This window comes from Phyllobates terribilis, unplaced genomic scaffold (genome assembly GCF_046119375.1).
Source record: "Phyllobates terribilis strain yellow unplaced genomic scaffold, ASM4611937v1 Scaffold_3__8_contigs__length_932513732, whole genome shotgun sequence".
In the NCBI taxonomy this organism is placed as follows: Eukaryota; Metazoa; Chordata; class Amphibia; order Anura; family Dendrobatidae; genus Phyllobates; species Phyllobates terribilis.
In genome coordinates, this window is record NW_027362763.1 from 474241687 (window position 1) to 474260620 (window position 18934).

General features: G+C 45.2%; 1 protein-coding gene across 1 annotated transcript in view; it reads right to left on the bottom strand.

The window, feature by feature from the left end:
• The window catches only part of LAMA4 (laminin subunit alpha 4), a 192251-nt gene that overhangs the window by 31565 nt on the left and 141752 nt on the right, over positions 1-18934 (bottom strand). Inside the window, exons 21-26 of the mRNA XM_073675872.1 lie at positions 18486-18641; positions 16510-16655; positions 7148-7310; positions 5683-5816; positions 722-893; positions 506-637 (exon numbers count right to left, since the gene is read on the bottom strand). Of these exons, the coding sequence (XP_073531973.1) occupies positions 506-637; positions 722-893; positions 5683-5816; positions 7148-7310; positions 16510-16655; positions 18486-18641 (903 nt within the window). The remainder of the gene's footprint in view (positions 1-505; positions 638-721; positions 894-5682; positions 5817-7147; positions 7311-16509; positions 16656-18485; positions 18642-18934) is intronic.

Below are 18934 nucleotides of genomic sequence, written 5' to 3' on the forward strand. Positions count from 1 at the left end.
GTAGATTAGAGAAAATGGTTTTCAGTATCACGTTTGTCCATAGCCTATGGGCCTAATTCATCAAAGCTTTTTACACCAGTCGTCTGGCGTAAAAGCTTTAATCAGTCACATAATTTAGGCATAAATTGAGTTTGTGCTAAAACTTTGCGACTTTTGGCTTCCTAAGCCATTTTTACCCGGCTTCAACAAACTGGCCCAGAGCTGGGGTGGGTTTGGGTGTGGCGGCTGCCGCTCATCAAATTTATGATGAGTGGCTGCGCTTGAACACCACAAATCTTACTCCAGAGTAGGATGTGTAGCGAGGTGCAAACTGGGGTGAGTAATACTTGTCTGATGATCCTGCATGCTTCTTCGTCTACAACTGCATCTGTTCCCCAAGCAAGTAAATGGGGCTGAAATGTATTATCACACACCGACCATGGACAAACGTGGCTTTTTTCTTTAAATCTTGGACAATTATTTTAAGAGCTGTAGAACTATGAAATATCATAGTCTGAAATAATACCTCATGGTATCTTGCATCATTGATCTGTGCTTTTCTCATTGAATCATCTAGAAGAACTGGACCAGTACTGAATCCAAAGTCATACAACAAACGCAGGTAGCCATCTTGCATTTCTAGACTAAAGAACTTAGTCTAGGAGATAGTAAAAAGGCATTTAGTAGAAAAGCAAAGTCTCATATGACATACTGAATAGTAGAGAACAAAACATTTACTTACTCCATTAACCATTAAGAAAATAAGAGCATTATCTACAGTTGTACGAACTTCAATGTCAAAGCGAGTGACTTGGGTAAAACGTCCTCTCTTTTCAATATTACGTATAACAGCATAACCAGAACCATCAAAAAAGTAACTGGCTGCACGACTTTGGGTGAAAGCCAACCTATTTCTGTACAGAAAAACAAGCAAGTTGTTATAAAATTGCCAAGATGGTGTATGTTATAATAATAACTGTAAAGAATAAAGATTACATGATGCAAGTTTTGATTTGCATGTCTACAGGCACTTTAACCCATGGTAAGGATATGTCATGACATAGTGATCCATGATGGACTGACTCCTGGGTCTGCCATGGATCCTAAAAACAAATCTCGTCTCATCGATTTAAGTAAAACCTGTGAAGGTGACACAACATTTAAATGGGTTCTCCACTATCATTACACTGGGTTCCAAATTATTATGCAAATAATATTTTCTCAGATTTTCCCAAATTACCTATATGAATTGCAGTCATTGTAATTTTCCAGTCAAATAACTATTAGAGTACAATTGAAAGGTTTTTGTACAAACTGCCTATGATAACAGTATATTTTTTAAAAAATAAAATACTCAAACTGCACTCAAAATGCATGTTCCAAATTATTATGCACAGCAGAGTTTTCAACCTTTTCATTTTAATAAAGAACAAAAAAATGGTCATTTTTGAAATTATAAGCATTAGCAGGTTATTACAAACTGAAATCAAACTGTTTTCACCTCAAAACTTTATTCTAGGTGATGTTACATTTGCACATAGGACGCCTTGTTCGAAAGGAGCTTCTGAACTCTCTCGTCCATTGAATTTGTCAGGTTTTGGATGGTTTCTGCTTCAATTGTTTTGCATGAGGACAGAATACCCTCCCAGAGCTGTTGCTTAGATGTGAACTGCTTCCCGCCATCATAGACACTCCTTTTGATGATGCTCCAGAGGTTCTCAATGGGGTTGAGGTCAGGGGAGCATAGGGGCCACACCATAAGTTTGTCCCCTTTTATGCCCACTCCATCCATCTGGACCATCGAACTGTTTTGTTCACCGATAAGTGCCGTGCAACGCTCGATGGTCCAGGTGGATGGAGTGGAGGATGGCTGGTTGATGGACACTCCATGCAAACACGGCTACGGCGCCAACAAGGAGGAGGTGGAGTAATGTTTTGGGCTGGAATCATGGGGAGAGAGATTGTCGGCCCCTTTAGGATCCCTGAAGGGGTAAAGATGAACTCCATAATGTATGTGGAGTTTCTCAAACAGCACTTCCTGCCATGGTTCAAGAAGAAGAACCGTGTATTCCGCAGCAAGATCATTTTCATGCATGATAATGCCCCTTCTCATGCTGCACATAACACATCTGCATCTCTGGCTGCTATGGGCATAAAAGGGGACAAACTTATGGTGTGGCCCCCATGCTCCCCTGACCTCAAACCCATTGAGAACCTCTGGAGCATCATCAAAAGGAGTGTCTATGATGGCGGGAGGCAGTTCACATCTAAGCAACAGCTCTGGGAGGGTATTCTGTCCTCATGCAAAACAATTGTAGCAGAAACCATCTAAAACCTGACAAATTCAATGGATGAGAGAGTTCAGAAGCTCCTTTCGTACAAGGGGTCCTATGTGCAAATGTAACATCACCTAGAATAAAGCTTTGAGTTGAAAACTGTTTGATTTCAGTTTGTAATAACCTGCTAATGCTTATAATTTCAAAAATGACCATTTTTTTGTTCTTTATTAAAATGAAAAGGTTGAAAACTCTGCTGTGCATAATAATTTGGAACATGCATTTTGAGTGCAGTTTGAGTGATTTATTTTTTTTAAAATATACTGTTATCATAGGCAGTTTGTACAAAAACCTTTCAATTGTACTCTAATAGTTATTTGACTGGAAAATTACAATGGCTGCAATTCATATAGGTAATTTGGGAAAATCTGAGAAAATATTATTTGCATAATAATTTGGAACACAGTGTATATTGATGATCCACACCCCCTCTGATCTGCAGTTATCGGGGGCAGTCAGATGTGAGCAGTCACAGGGGTAGACACAGCTCCATTGCACAGTTTAGTAGCTTCTGACGGGTACTGCAGTTCAGCTCATAGTCAAATAATAGGAGCTGACCTTAAGTTCTGGGCAGTGGCCTCTAAATAGTGTGACGGAGTTCTGCTGTATTGCTATGTGCACTATTTTCATCCGGGTGCTGCCAGGTAAGAGTTGATCATTAAGAGTGCCGGGTGATTTTGATTTGATTTGTCCTCAATGTAATAGTAGAGGAAAATCCTTCTAACTAGCACTATAACATCATTATTTGAAAGATTTGGTGTTACATCTCTACCCAGACCTGCGGCACTGACATCTGCCTCTGTTGTCAGGCGCTACCGTATTCATCATGTGTGAGGCGCTTGTGATAGAGGAGACATTATGGTGCATATGACTAGGCGGCACAGGCCGTGTCCAGCCAGGAATACCGGCATGGTCGGACCAGTGATAATGACCAGTCACGCAGAATGGGTGTGTGTGCTGTACTCTAGATCAGAAGGTGTAATCAGCTCCAAGCTGTGGCCACACCTTAAAGGGATCTGTCACCGCATTTGACTATTAATATGGGCATACAGGTTAGAGATTGCTGAAAAAAGTCCTCCCTGTATGTCTCATATCAGATGTCTTGTTGTTGAGAAATCACCTTTTATCACTTTATATAAATGACCTCTTCCAGGCTATGGGGAGGATGCTGCCTGGAAGATAACTGCTTCCAGAGCTTATTTTACATGAAGGGGAGTTACCAGAGAGACAAGTAATGTCCGCTCTCTGCTCTCCTGACCTCACTGCAGAGCTGTGTGTGATTATACCTGACACATCTGCAGGTTCCTCTCAGCTTCAGCCTCCATCTCATAGGCAGACAGGGCTGCAATATTGTTACATTACAGCAGAGCTCAGAGAGCTGCAAAAATATGTTTGCAAGAAGACAAATTTAATTTCTCCTGTTCTGTGTTAGTTACTTGTCTCACATTCGTAATGCCCACTTTTATTTAAAATAATCTCTGGAAGCAGAGTTATCTTCTGGTCAACATCCTCCCCATAGCCTGTGTGGCGCCCCTGCGGGTTCAGTCACCACAGAGGTACTGCATCTCACCCAGAGGTGTGGTACCCCACTCTCGGGTAAGGAGGGAGTACTACCCGGGACCCACACACCCACATCCAATACACTCCACTTCAGTAGGGAAGGGCGAGATTGCTCCTAAGGGAGAGCACAGTCCCTGGTCCCTAGCTGGAGGGTGGAACCAAGAGAGGGGGAACCATGTAGTGGGTGAGGGTGGAGGAAGAAGATCAGTGGAGCACAGAGGGTAGCAGTATAAAAGAGAGGGTAGAAGGTTCTGGAAGTGGTTAGAGTTGGAGAGAGTCAGAGGGAGAGCTGGGAGCAGGAGCTCAGGAGGAGCTCTGCTCAGGAGGAGTGGAGAAAGGAGCAGGGCCCAGTGAGAGAGGCCCAGGAGAAGGAAAGAGAGAAGAGAGGAGCAGTGAGAAGGGCTCCAGGAGGAACAGAGGGGATCCCAGGGGCACGGTGAGTGTGGATGCCACCCGTGCACCCGAATCCATGCTGACGAGGAGGGATCAGGCCGCAGAGAGGGGATCGGCCCCTAAACTAGTGGAGAACAACCAAGCTCAGCTAGACAACCGGAGGCTGCTGCATTTTCAAGGTGCTGCAGCCAACAGCCACAATTATATCGCCAAAAAGGTTGCCACATAGGGTTCAGGGAATTGCAAGTCGCCCGACAAGGCCCGAGGTCACTGGCTTGGGACACTGATTGTGAGGCGTAGGGCAGGAGGGTGAGAGCCAGCGCAGTGAGACAACCAGGAAGGGTACATAGAACGGGGTCCCGTCCGAGTGCTCCTGAAATACCTGAGAGTTTGCTGGATCACTACCCCGGAGGACACAGGACGATGTAGGCGGTTATAATGTGGAAAGTGTAACCGGAGGAACTTAACAACTGTGAGTAAACCTGAAGACTGCATCCCACTGTGTCCTTGAATAATTGCTGCGCCATCACCAGCCTTGCACTACACAGCACCAGCAACATCTACCTCATACAATTTATAATTTCCTGCCCTGGAGCTAAGCTCTGCCTGTGGAAAGCTGAACCAATTCTGCTGCGTCACCATCAGCTCCAGTGGATCTGCACCGCAGCGGCGGCTCCATATAGCCGCATACCACAGGTGGCGTCACAAACATTATTTTTCTAAAAACTTTATTTCCCTTTTACTTTCCCTTTAATTGACCTCCCTAGGTCACGGACCGGGTCACTGCCACCATGACATCCCCCAGCACCGACCGGCAGGCTACCGAGTACCCCACGGCCCAGGGGGCGCGTCACCTGGAAGAGGTAATTTACAAATGGCTAGCCTGACTTCGTTTTGACTGATCACTTGGTACCTTATCACAATTATAATTCTGACTATGGTTTTGTGTCCCAATTCTGTCCCAATTCTGTCCCTAGTTGTCTCCCCTGTTATTGACCAGGCTAGCTTGACCATCCTTGGCTTCAGCTCCCTCCTCCTGCCAGCATCCTGTCCATGGGCGAAAGCCAGTGGACCCCACACTAAGTCGAGATCCCTCTATAAATTAAAGGATGAAGACTGGGGTTACTTTGGGATCTGCTAAATGAAGTGGCTCGAGCAAAGTCTGTCTTAGGTAGCCTTTTAGATCTGACAGCTTCTGACAAACTTTACATATGGTCAGACTCTTACCAAATGCTGTCACTTCTTGTGGTGGGATAATACCTTTCAAATGTTTATTAGAATAGTTCAAAAATAAAATAAATAAGGAAGAAACAAATATTCATGTATGTGTACATTCCATTTGATATATAAATCATACAGACATTCAGTGATGAATAGCCTAAAAATGAACCTAGTCCCAGCAATGACATCTTACCTCCTACAGGGTGATGTTGTGACTGTATTTATGTTATATTTGTTCCGGAAATTGTACAAACTGATAACTTCATCATTGACAGATGCGAGCTCCAGACATCCCACAAAGCTCGGTAGGTTCAAACTGTCCGGAAGCTGAAAAAACCCAGCAGGCACATGTAAATTCATCTAGATATATAGCAGTTGATCATAAATCTGTCAGTAGTTCTTAACTATAATCTGTACGAGAGAGCTGTCATCTATCCTTTGGGATAAAGGGTATCTTACTATTAGCTTATTGTAAACATTATTGCTTATTGAGATGATCATTGAAAATGAGATGTCTTAAGGTGACCATAAAGTTTAGGAAGCTGTCTGCCAAATGAGCATTTTGATGAAAGCTTTCTTTCCTGACTTCCTCCTGCAGATGAATATATTGATCAGACTAGCGTGCATGTGCTTTCAGTAGCGGGTGGGGAGTAAGCCTTGGCGAGACTTCTTTTAACGGCAACATTACTTCAAGAACAAAATTATAGTTGTTTAAATTTAGCATGCCGGTCTTTCTACCCCCAATATCCTCTGTCAAAGGAGAGTTAGTAGGTCACCATTTACATTTGATGATCATCCCGTCTTGACAATATTGGTTAATTCAGCTGATTTGAATCTAATGTGTATAGGGCCTTTATAGACCCCTATAGTCCTCCTCCTACTCACAGGTCTATGATTATAAACGGAAAGAATAGTTAAAGGGGTGTTCCCATCTGCAAGCAAGATCCTATCCCAATATGTAGTAGGTGTAATAATAATATTAGCAAATACCTCCAATTAGAGATGTAGTATAATTTTTCTGATTCGCTATGTCTCTTTCCTCATGGGCAGCCATTGCAGGACCTTAGGTATCCATGGTTACAACCACGACCTGATATAGTGACAGCTAGCTAGCTGCTAGTGGTCATAACCATGGATACTTAAGGTCCTGCAATGCCTGCACATGAGGAAAGAGAGATAGCGAATCAAAAATACTATACTACATTTCTAATTGTAGGTATTTGCTAATATTATTATTATTACACCTACTACATATTGGGATAGGATTTTGGAGATGGGAATACTCCTTTAAGGATGAAGGGATTTTTCTAAATATTACGTTACATAAAGTACCCTTGACTCCATAGTACAGATCCCTAGTGCAAATGTGTGTCGTTGTATAAAGTCTATATAGTTGGCATGAAACATACCGTATTCTACTGTTTGGCAAATGTATTGTTAATATATCATGACAAGCTTCATAATCTACTAATTTGCACTTAATGTTTAATGAACCATTTCACAAATAAATCAGGTCCCCTTAACAGGATAAGGGGCTCATTTTATTGTTGTTCACATGTGAGTATCAATATTAATCCTATTTTGGCTGCACTTGTGATCAATGATTGCATCATGCTAATATTTATCAATACTCATAAGTTAGCTAATACCGTTCATACCTTAAATCCGTCAGGCACGCCACCAACATAGAAGACTGTGTTTTCAGGTTCTAGGTCAAGCAAAGAATCACTCCCAGCAGCTTCTCCCTTCTTAATGAATTTCTCCTCAGCTGTACTGCTCTCACTTGGTATAGTTAAAAGAACTTTGCCATGTTTTCCCAATCTGTGAGAAAGAGTTAATATTAATATCATATCAGGGTATAATAAATATCACATTAACAACATGTATTTTTATCTTTTCCTCAATTTAATAGTATAATATAACTCATTATTTCATTCACTTCTCTATAAATATTATTAAAATAAAACCTGTACATAGAATTGATGTGGAAACCTGTATAGAAAGTTTTAGGAGAAACTCAAAGGGTTTCACACGTTTGCCAGTTTTGATCAAATCAGGGAGTCGATCGATCGGAGACAAGAGAACACACAACCAATTCTGTCTGTGTCCCAGACTTGTCTGCCCTCAGATGCCTGGTCACAAGTTTTTATTACAAACCACAAAGACAAGGAAAGTGGGAGTGACTTACATTACGTTACCTAAAAAGGGAGATAAGTTGGGAAAAACAAGTTCATAAATCATGTCTTCTGCTGCATTCCTTAGGAGGCTGGTTATATCTAGTTTACTATACGTTCAGAAACAAAGGAAGGCTTTAATACATCTCTATATCAGAGACAACACCCTGCTTTTATGAATAACACTTATAAAGCTAATACTAAAATACAAAATTATCAAAGATATATGAATTGTCTAAATAATAAAGCAAAGTATAAATATTTACCATAACAAAATATATCAAATACATACGTCTATCATTTCATATTTGACTGTTACAACTTTGTACATAGATCTATATTGTACTTCACAACTCATTAGAGCCCATGTAAAATTACAGACAGGCATCAGCTGTTCGGCTATGATGCCTGTCTGTAATTCTATGTGGACATGAAGAAGGTCATGTGAGCGAAACGTTGACTCTATTTTCTGCACAGATCTACTTGCTGATTCTATGAAATAATTGCTTCTTTTTTTGTATGAATCTGGAGTGCCATGGTTTTCTCAACGCCGCTTGGATATATCTTCCATTGAGCACCCAATCTGTTTCACTGTAGAGTGCCTACCATTTCCTTCCATTATTATATTGAGGTATTAAAAGGGCATGACTGCTGCATGGGGGCACATATGAATGACTATTACTGCATGGAGGTAGAAGGGGTGGGGTGTACTGTTAGTTGTTGGGGCACTAAATTGGTGTATGACAATGGGAAGTCATTACTGTGTATGGCACTGAGGAGTTTATTAAGAGATAATTAAGATCGATAAGCCAAAAATTTCTGTGAGTTACATTATGCAGAAACAAAACACGGATGGAAGAATTTTCATGGTATTCAGGGCCAGATGGAGAAAAAAGAACAGGGGAAAAGAATAACTACAGTGGAGGAAATCACCGGTGAATCACTAGATTAATTTGTACATTATAGACGTGGTGTATATGGTATACACAGTTATACAGAGGGCCTGTGCACAACTGATATCTACCACTATATAGTCACTTGGTACAGTGATTTTTGTTAATGATCAATATTCTGGTATTACTCATGGTCTATATCGTGGTAATATGTTGTCATGGTATTGTTGTATTATTTGCCCCTTATATACAGTGGGTACAGAAAGTATTCAGACCCCTTTAAATTTTTCACTCTGTTTCATTGCAGCCATTTGGTAAATTCTAAAAAGTTCATTTTTTTTCTCATTAACGTACACTCTGCACCCCATCTTGACTGAAAAAAAACAGAAATGTAGAAATTTTTGCAAATTTATTAAAAAAACAAACCTGAAATATCACATGGTCATAAGAATTCAGACCCTTTGCTCAGTATTGAGTAGAAGCACCCTTTTGAGCTAGTACAGCCATGGGTCTTCTTGGGAATGATGCAACAAGTTTATCACACCTGGATTTGGGGATACTCTGCCATTCTTCCTTGCAGATCCTCTCCAGTTCCATCAGGTTGGATGGTGAATGTTGATGGACAGCCATTTTCAGGTCCCTCCAGAAATGCTCAATTGGGTTAAGGTCAGGGCTCTGGCTGGGCCAGTCGAGAATGGTCACAGAGTTTTTCTCAAGCCACTCCTTTGTTATTTTAGCTGTGTGCTTAGGGTCATTGTCTTGTTGGAAGGTGAACCTTCGGCCAAGTCTGAGGTCCAGAGCACCCTGGGAGAGGTTTTCATCCAGGATATCTCTGTACTTGGCCGCATTCATGTTTCCTTTAATTGCGACCAGTCGTCCTGTCCCTGCAGCTGAAAAACACCCCCATAGCATGATGCTGCCACCACCATGTTTCACTGTTGGGATTGTATTGAGCAGGTGATGAGCAGTGCCTGGTTTTCTCCACACATACCACTTAGAATTATTACCAAAAAGTTCTGTCTTCATCTCATCAGACCAGAGAATCTTATTTCTCATAGTCTGGGAGTCCTTCATGTGCTTTTGAGCAAACTCTATGCGGGCTTTCATATGTCTTGCAATGAGGAGAGACTTCCGTCGGCCACTCTGGCATAAAGGCCCGACTAGTGGAGGTCTGCAGTGATAGTTGACTTTGTGGAACTTTCTCCCATCTCCCCACTGCAACTCTGGAGCTCAGCCACAGTGATCTTGGGGTTCTTCTTTACCTCTCTCACCAAGGCTCTTCTCCCACGATTGCTCAGTTTGGCTGGACGGCCAGGTCTAGGAAGACTTTTGGTGGTCCCAAACTTCTTCCATTTAAGGATTATGGAGGCCACTGTGCTCTTAGGAACCTTGAGTAATGCAGAAATTCTTTTGAAATCTTGACCAGATCTGTGCCTTGCCACAATTCTGTCTCTGAGCTCCTTGGGCAGTTCCTTTGAGCTCATGATTCTCATTTGGTCTGACATGCACTGTGAGCTGTGAGGTCTTATATAGACAGATGTGTGCCTTTCCAAATCAAGTCCTATCATTTTAATTAAACACAGATGAACTCCAATGAAGGAGTAGAACCATCTCAAGGAGGATCACAAGGAAATGGACAGCATGTGAATTAAATATGAGTGTCTGAGCAAAGGGTCTGAATACTTATGACCATGTGATATTTCAATTTTTCTTTTTTAATAAATGTGTAAAAATTTCTACAGTTCTGTTTTTTTTCAGTCAAGATGGGGTGCAGAGTCTACATTAATGAGAAAAAAAAATGAACTTTTTAGAATTTAGCAAATGGCTGCAATGAAACAAAGAGTGAAAAATGTAAAGGGGTCTGTATACTTTCCGTACCCACTGTAGATATACTAGCTATTGAACCCGTTCTACGCCCGGGTGGCGAGCATTTTTATTGGTATATGGTCTACCATGCTGGTATGTGCTGCCCCCCTCCTGGTATTTGAGCTGCCCCCATCCTGTCCCCACCATCCTATCCTGGTATGCATGCCACCCCTCATCCCCAATCCTGGTATGCATGGCACCCCTCATCCCTATCCTGTAAAGCATGGCACCCTTCACCCCCAATCCTGGAATGCATGCCACCCCTCACCCCCAATCCTGGTATGCATGGCACCCCTCACCCCCAATCCTGGTATGCATGGCACCCCTCACCCCCAATCCTGGTATGCATGGCACCCCTCTCCCTTAATCCTGGTATGCATGGCACCCCTCACCCCTAATCCTGATATGCATGGCACCCCTAATCCCAAATCCTGGTATGCGTGGTGCCCCTCATCCCCAATCCTGGTATGTGTGGTACTCCTCATCCCTATCCTGGTATGCATGGTACCCCATCCCTCATCCCTATCCTGGTATGCATGGCCCCTCACCCACATCCTGGTATGCATGGCACCACTCACCCCCATCCTGGTATGCATGGCACTCCTCATCCCCAATCTTGGTATGCATGGCCCCTAATCCGAATCCTGGTATGCATGGCACCCCTCATCCCCAATCTTGGTATGCATGGCACCTCTCACCCCCAATCCTGGTATGCATGGCACCCCTCACCCCTAATCCTGGTATGCATGGCTCCCCTCAACCCCAATCCTGGAAGGCATGGCACCCCTCATCCCCAATCCTGGTATGCATGGCACCCCTCACCCCCAATCCTGGAATGCGTGGTGCCCCTCATCCCCAATCCTGGTATGTGTGGTACTCTTCATCCCTATGCTGGTATGCTTGGTACCCCATCCCTCATCCCTATCCTGGTATGAATGGGCCCCTCACCCCCATCCTGGTATGCATGGCACCCCTCACCCCCATCCTGGTATGCATGGCACTCCTCATCCCTATCCTGGTATGCATGGCCACTCATCCGAATCCTGGTATGCATGGCACCCCTCATCCCCAATCCTGGTATGCATGGCACCCCTCATCCCCAATCCCGGTATGCATGGCACCCCTCATCCCCAATCCTGGTATGCATGGTACCCCTCATCCCTAATCCTAATATGCATGGCTCCCTCATCCCCAATCCTGTTATGCATGGCACCCCTCATCCCCAATCCTGGTATTCATGGCACCCCTCATCCCCAATCCTGGTATGCATGGCACCCCTCATCCCCAATCCTGGTATGCATGGCACCCCTCAACCCCAATCCTGGTATGCATGGCACCCCTCATCCCCAATCCTGGTATGCATGGCTCCCTCATCCCCAATCCTGGTATGCATGGCTCCCTCATCCCCAATCAGGGTATACATGGTACCCCTCATCCCCAATCCAGGTATGCATGGCACCCCTCATCCCCAATCCTGGTATGCATGGCAGCCCTCATCCCTATCCTGTAATGCATGGCATCCTTCACCCCCAATCCTGGAATGCATTCCACCCCTAACCCCCATTCCTGGTATGCATGGCACCCCTCACCCCCAATCCTGGTATGCATGGCACCCCTCACCCCCAATCCTGGTATGCATGGCACCCCTCACCCCCAATCCTGGTATGCATGGCACCCCTCACCCTTAATCCTGGTATGCATGGCACCCTTCATCCCCAATCCTGGTATGCGTGGTGCCCCTCATCCCCAATCCTGGTATGTGTGGTACTCCTCATCCCTATCCTGGTATGCATGGTACCCCATCCCTCATCCCTATCCTGGTATGCATGGCCCCTCACCCACATCCTGGTATGCATGGCACCCCTCACCCCCAATCCTGGTATTCATGGCACCCCTCACCCCCAATCCTGGTATGCATGGCACCCCTCACCCCTAATCCTGGTATGCATGGCACCCCTCATCCCCAATCCTGGTATGCGTGGTGCCCCTCATCCCCAATCCTGGTATGTGTGGTACTCCTCATCCCTATTCTGGTATGCATGGTACCCCATCCCTCATCCCTATCCTGGTATGCATGGCCCCTCACCCACATCCTGGTATGCATGGCACCCCTCACCCCCATGCTGGTATGCATGGCACTCCTCATCCCTATCCTGGTATGCATGGCCACTCATCCGAATCCTGGTATGCATGACACCCCTCATCCCCAATCCTGGTATGCATGGCACCCCTCATCCCCAATCCCGGTATGCATGGCACCCCTCATCCCCAATCCTGGTATGCATGGTACCCCTCATCCCTAATCCTGATATGCATGGCTCCCTCATCCCCAATCCTGTTATGCATGGCACCCCTCATCCCCAATCCTGGTATTCATGGCACCCCTCATCCCCAATCCTGGTATGCATGGCACCCCTCATCCCCAATCCTGGTATGCATGGAACCCCTCAACCCCAATCCTGGTATGCATGGCACCCCTCATCCCCAATCCTGGTATGCATGGCTCCCTCATCCCCAATCCTGGTATGCATGGCTCCCTCATCCCCAATCAGGGTATACATGGTACCCCTCATCCCCAATCCAGGTATGCATGGCACCCCTCATCCCCAATCCTGGTATGCATGGCAGCCCTCATCCCTATCCTGTAATGCATGGCACCCTTCACCCCCAATCCTGGAATGCATTCCACCCCTCACCCCCATTCCTGGTATGCATGGCACCCCTCACCCCCAATCCTGGTATGCATGGCACCCCTCACCCCCAATCCTGGTATGCATGGCACCCCTCACCCCCAATCCTGGTATGCATGGCACCCCTCACCCTTAATCCTGGTATGCATGGCACCCCTCATCCCCAATCCTGGTATGCGTGGTGCCCCTCATCCCCAATCCTGGTATGTGTGGTACTCCTCATCCCTATCCTGGTATGCATGGTACCCCATCCCTCATCCCTATCCTGGTATGCATGGCCCCTCACCCACATCCTGGTATGCATGGCACCCCTCACCCCCAATCCTGGTATTCATGGCACCCCTCACCCCCAATCCTGGTATGCATGGCACCCCTCACCCCTAATCCTGGTATGCATGGCACCCCTCATCCCCAATCCTGGTATGCGTGGTGCCCCTCATCCCCAATCCTGGTATGTGTGGTACTCCTCATCCCTATTCTGGTATGCATGGTACCCCATCCCTCATCCCTATCCTGGTATGCATGGCCCCTCACCCACATCCTGGTATGCATGGCACCACTCACCCCCATCCTGGTATGCATGCCACCCCTCATCCCCAATCCCGGTATGCATGGCACCCATCATCCCCAATCCTGGTATGTATGGCACCCCTCATCCCCAATCCTGGTATGTATGGCACCCCTCATCCCCAATCCTGGTATGCATGTCACCTCTCACCCCCAATCCTGGTATGCATGGCACCCCTCACCCCTAATCCTGGTATGCATGGCTCCCCTCAACCCCAATCCTGGAAGGCATGGCACCCCTCATCCCCAATCCTGGTATGCATGGCATCCCTCACCCCCAATCCTGGAATGCGTGGTGCCCCTCATCCCCAATCCTGGTATGTGTGGTACTCTTCATCCCTATCCTGGTATGCATGGTACCCCATCCCTCATCCCTATCCTGGTATGAATGGGCCCCTCACCCACATCCTGGTATGCATGGCACCCCTCACCCCCATCCTGGTATGCATGGCACTCCTCATCCCTATCCTGGTATGCATGGCACCCCTCATCCCCAATCCTGGTATGCATGGCACCCCTCATCCCCAATCCTGGTATGCATGGCACCCCTCATCCCCAATCCCGGTATGCATGGCACCCCTCATCCCCAATCCTTGTATGCATGGTACCCCTCATCCCTAATCCTAATATGCATGGCTCCCTAATCCCCAATCCTGTTATGCATGGCACCCCTCATCCCCAATCCTGGTATTCATGGCACCCCTCATCCCCAATCCTGGTATGCATGGCACCCCTCATCCCCAATCCTGGTATGCATGACACCCCTCAACCCCAATCCTGGTATGCATGGCACCCCTCATCCCCAATCCTGGTATGCATGGCTCCCTCATCCCCAATCCTGGTATGCATGGCTCCCTCATCCCCAATCCTGGTATACATGGTACCCCTCATCCCCAATCCTGGTATGCATGGCACGCCTCATCCCCAATCCCTATCCTGGTATGCATGGGCCCCTCATCGCCAATCCTGGTATACATGGTACCCCTCATCCCTATCATGGTATGTAAGGTACCCCTCATCCTGGTATGCATGGCACCCCATCTCTCATCCTGGTATGCATGGTACTCCTCATCCCTATTCTGGTATGTATGGTACCCCTCATCCTGGTATGCATTGCACCCCTCATCCTTATCTTGGTATGCATGGTACCCCTCATCCCTATTCTCGTATGCATGGTACCCCTCATCCTGGTATGCATGGCACCCCATCCCTCATCCTGGTATGTATGGTACCCCTCATACCTATTCTGGTATGCATGTCACTCCACACCCCCCAATCCTGGTATGCATGGTCCCCTCACCCACCAATCCTGGTATGCATGGTCCCCTCACCCCAGAATCCTGATATGCATGGTCCCCTCACCCCCCAATCCTGGTATGTGTGGTACCCCTCACCCCCAATCCTCGTATGCATGGTCCTCTCACCCCGCAATCCTGGTATGCATGGTCCCCTCACCCCCCAATCCTGGTATGCATGGTCCCCTCACCCCCCAATCCTGGTATGTGTGGTACCCCTCACCCCCCAATCCTCGTATGCATGATCCCCTCACCCCACAATCCTGGTATGCATGGTCCCCTCACCCCCCAATCCTGGTATGCATGGTCCCCTCACCCCACAATCCTGGTATGTGTGGTACCCCTCCATCCTGGTATGCATGGTCCCCTCACCCCACAATCCTGGCATGCTTGGCACCCCTCATCCCCCCAATCCTGGTATGTGTGTCCCCCTCACCCCCCAATCCTGGTATGTGTGGCCCCCTCACCCCCCAATCCTGGTATGTGTGGCCCCCTCACCCCCTAATCCTGGTATGTATGACACTCCTCATCCCTTTCACGCTGAACACACATACAAAAAAATAAACACTTATACTCACCTTTCTTTCCTGTGCTCCAGCGCTGCTGCGTCCTGTTCTGCCGGAGGCCGGGGGAGGAATGTGGTGCCGGAGTATGTGCGTGCCCATACCGTGCTGTCTGGCGCCATTTTGCTGAAGACACACTGCAAATGTGTCTTCAGTAAAATGGCGCCGGATAGCGCTATGCGCATGCGCCGATCCGACGCCTCACTCCTGCCCCGGTCTCCGGCGAAGAGAGGGGCTGCGGCAATGCTCCTCCCGGTCAGGTAAGTATGTAAGTATGGCGCCAGAGATCGCGGTATGCGTTCAGTGTCTACGCATACCGTGATCTCCAGAGCCATACACTCCTCTTACCTGTAACAGCTGGATGCGTGCTTCTGTCTAGAGCCAGACTGCGTGTCGCGCTTGCGAAGTCTATAAAGGCTTCAGACAGAGACACGTTATATTATAGATTGTAGGTAGCAATGGTTGTAGTATATTGGTCTTTGTTTAGCAACAGTATGGGTTGTTTTTTTTAAGGGAGCAAGAACATATATTCTTATAGACCCTAGCACAGTCACAGGAGCCTATGTATTAGTGGTAGAAGTGGGGGTCCACCAACAAAAGCTCCACTGGGGTCCATAGGGCCCTAGTTATTCCCCTACACATGTTAAGAATTCCTGAAGGATTTTACTTATTGGCATTCATTAGCTGGGCATTGTTGGAATCTAAGTTTACTTGGGACACTTTGATTAGAAATACTGCATGCTCAAGAAATCTACTCAATACTTCTTAGATGAACTATCAGTAGGGCTCATAGCATCAACATCAGTCTTAATTTTAAGAGGTAGAGCGATTATTGGGTGACAGGTTAAGACACATACATTACGCAATGTTGGAAGAAGTAGCTTATATGTGAATTAACTCAACAGTGCCTTTTACATACACTGTTTATTATCCCATGTATGTATAGTATTGTGCATCCGCTAGGTTCGTTACCTTTCTATTTTCAGCAGACTGAAGTATGATGGCCATGTACTGACAGGCTTGGAGTCCAATGGAATCTCAACATCTCCTTTTCCCAGGTTGTACACATATACAAGATTATTGCGCTTAATCGCTAGGCCCATGTAATCTGATTTGGCCTACAAAAATGTAAGTAGATGAGTAATGATAATAGGAAGTCTTAATAAGTCATTCAAAGTAAGTCCTAGAATTCACATTCTCATCAAATAGAACAGAAGCAAGATGATAAGATCTCGTAATAAAAGATTTTGACAGGACATCAACATTCATGTTGAGTATTTTTCATGACAAATTCCTGTTCTGATGCATCCAGTATTCAGTTTACAGGTCGGCTGTCAGGGGTAGTTGTGCCAGTGTCCCAATGACCATGCTTCTTCCTTTGCTTTTTAGCATTTCTCTGATACGAAAGACATTTTTTGCAGTAATATGTCCATGAGATTTGAAGTTCTTCTCTACAAGGTGAAGGTGCTGCCATGTAACAACTATGCTACAGTCTCAATGGTCTATAAATTCAATGGTTAATGCCATTTTATTAATGGGGTCATCTGGGGTAAATGTTTAGTTAACTAAAAGGCTTGTAAATGGAGCTGTTACTCATCCCCCCCAGGTCTCCAGTGATGCCTCTCCTGTGGTCTTTCTTGGTAGATTGCAGCAGTGACATCATAAGCGCATGTGGCCGCTGCAGCCAATCACTGGGCTCAGTGGCTCGGTCTCATGCTTATCTACAAAGAACAGAGAAGTGGCAGGGAGGCAGCAATAGAGCTGGGGAGGGTGAGTAACAGCTTTATTATTTTATACATTGAGATACCTTTAGTTGACTAAACATTTATAGAAGAAAAACCCCTTTAATGTTTCTTTGTATTTTAAAACATGCAAATTACAGCCATTAAAGAGCTACTAAACTTTTAAAACTTTTTTAAAGGCTTTAATTCTCTAACGATCAGTGTGGTCCAGGAGTTCAGACCCCTACCGGTCGCTCAAAAGACAGCTTAAAAGTGTACAGATCAGTATATAGATGTGAATAGCTATTACCTGAGTGTGGTCACAAAACAGAGTACAGATTCAATAGAAAGTCTAAGGCCCTGACTCATTAAAACGGGTGTTTCATACACCAGTCTTAATGAGGGGTGAGCAGAAATAAGTTAATTAATTAGGTGTATCTTTATCTTATCATTGGCATGCGCCTCCATGTCCCTCATCGGAAATGTTACTCCAGTCAGGGACTATTGATGAATTTGATGGGTGGGCATATCCAAGCGACAACCCACCTTCTTCCCCAGCTTGGCCCATTTTGTCAGAGCTGGAAAAAACTGTTATGTAAAAGCCAAAAGTCGCAAAAATGTTTACGCAACTCAAATTTTTGTGACTTTTCAAAGTGTTTTTCTTCAGCCTTCTGGTGCAAACTCTTTGATGAATCAGAGCCTAAGACTTTCTATTAAATCTGTACTTTTTATTGAAGTCTGTCACTGATCTGTGACGGGCCGGGGCTGAGCGCTTTGGCTTTCCGAGTTGTGAACTTCTTAGTGGTCTTTTCAGTTAACAGTGGATGTCTCACTACCCAGATTATAACTGATCTGAAGGGAATTATAGTACCTTATAAATATAAAAAAATGACAAAAATTGAGTTACTCTTTAAGGTACCATATTGGTAATACAAGATATAGTTTTACTATTATACATAAAAAAAAAATTCTGAGATGGCCAAAAAATATTAGAATGAAAAAAATGTGTTTTTTTTTTTAGAAATAAGTGAATTCAAAATCCATATCAGAAAAATCTAAGATCTTCAGTCTTCTAAAGAGAGTACCTTGTGATCAGGTTTTGCTGTATATTTATACCTGTTCTTTTTATTGCGTAGCTACAGTATATCTCATACTATAGCCATGGATTTATTTTCATCCTAGCTTATTCAATGCAACCAAGAGAAAAAATAGTCAATGGTCACTTACATTTTTGTGCCCCAGATACATAATAAATCTGTCTTGTTGGCGTGGCTCTGGATTTATGTACATACTGATAGAGGAGTAAGCCTTCAGGTCAGCTACGCTTGTTCTCATGTTCACATTAACTGCTGATTTTCCCTCAAACTTCATTGATACTTGAACCTTGAATAAGAAGGACCGAACACACGGGGTCAATAAGGGGCTGCAATAGGAACGCCTTACAGTTTGTCCTTTAGGGAATTGGTTATATAACACAAAGCAATTTTCAATACACACTTGCAGTTTATGTCCTCCCAAATACATTAACATTTAGTAATGCACTTATTTATGAATTGTATGTTCTTTGGAATGATCACAACCAATATTGTCTATCGGAATATAGGTACACATGTGTACATTAACCACAATTACATTCTAGAATGTACAATAATGCATAAACTAAAATCCAAAGGTAA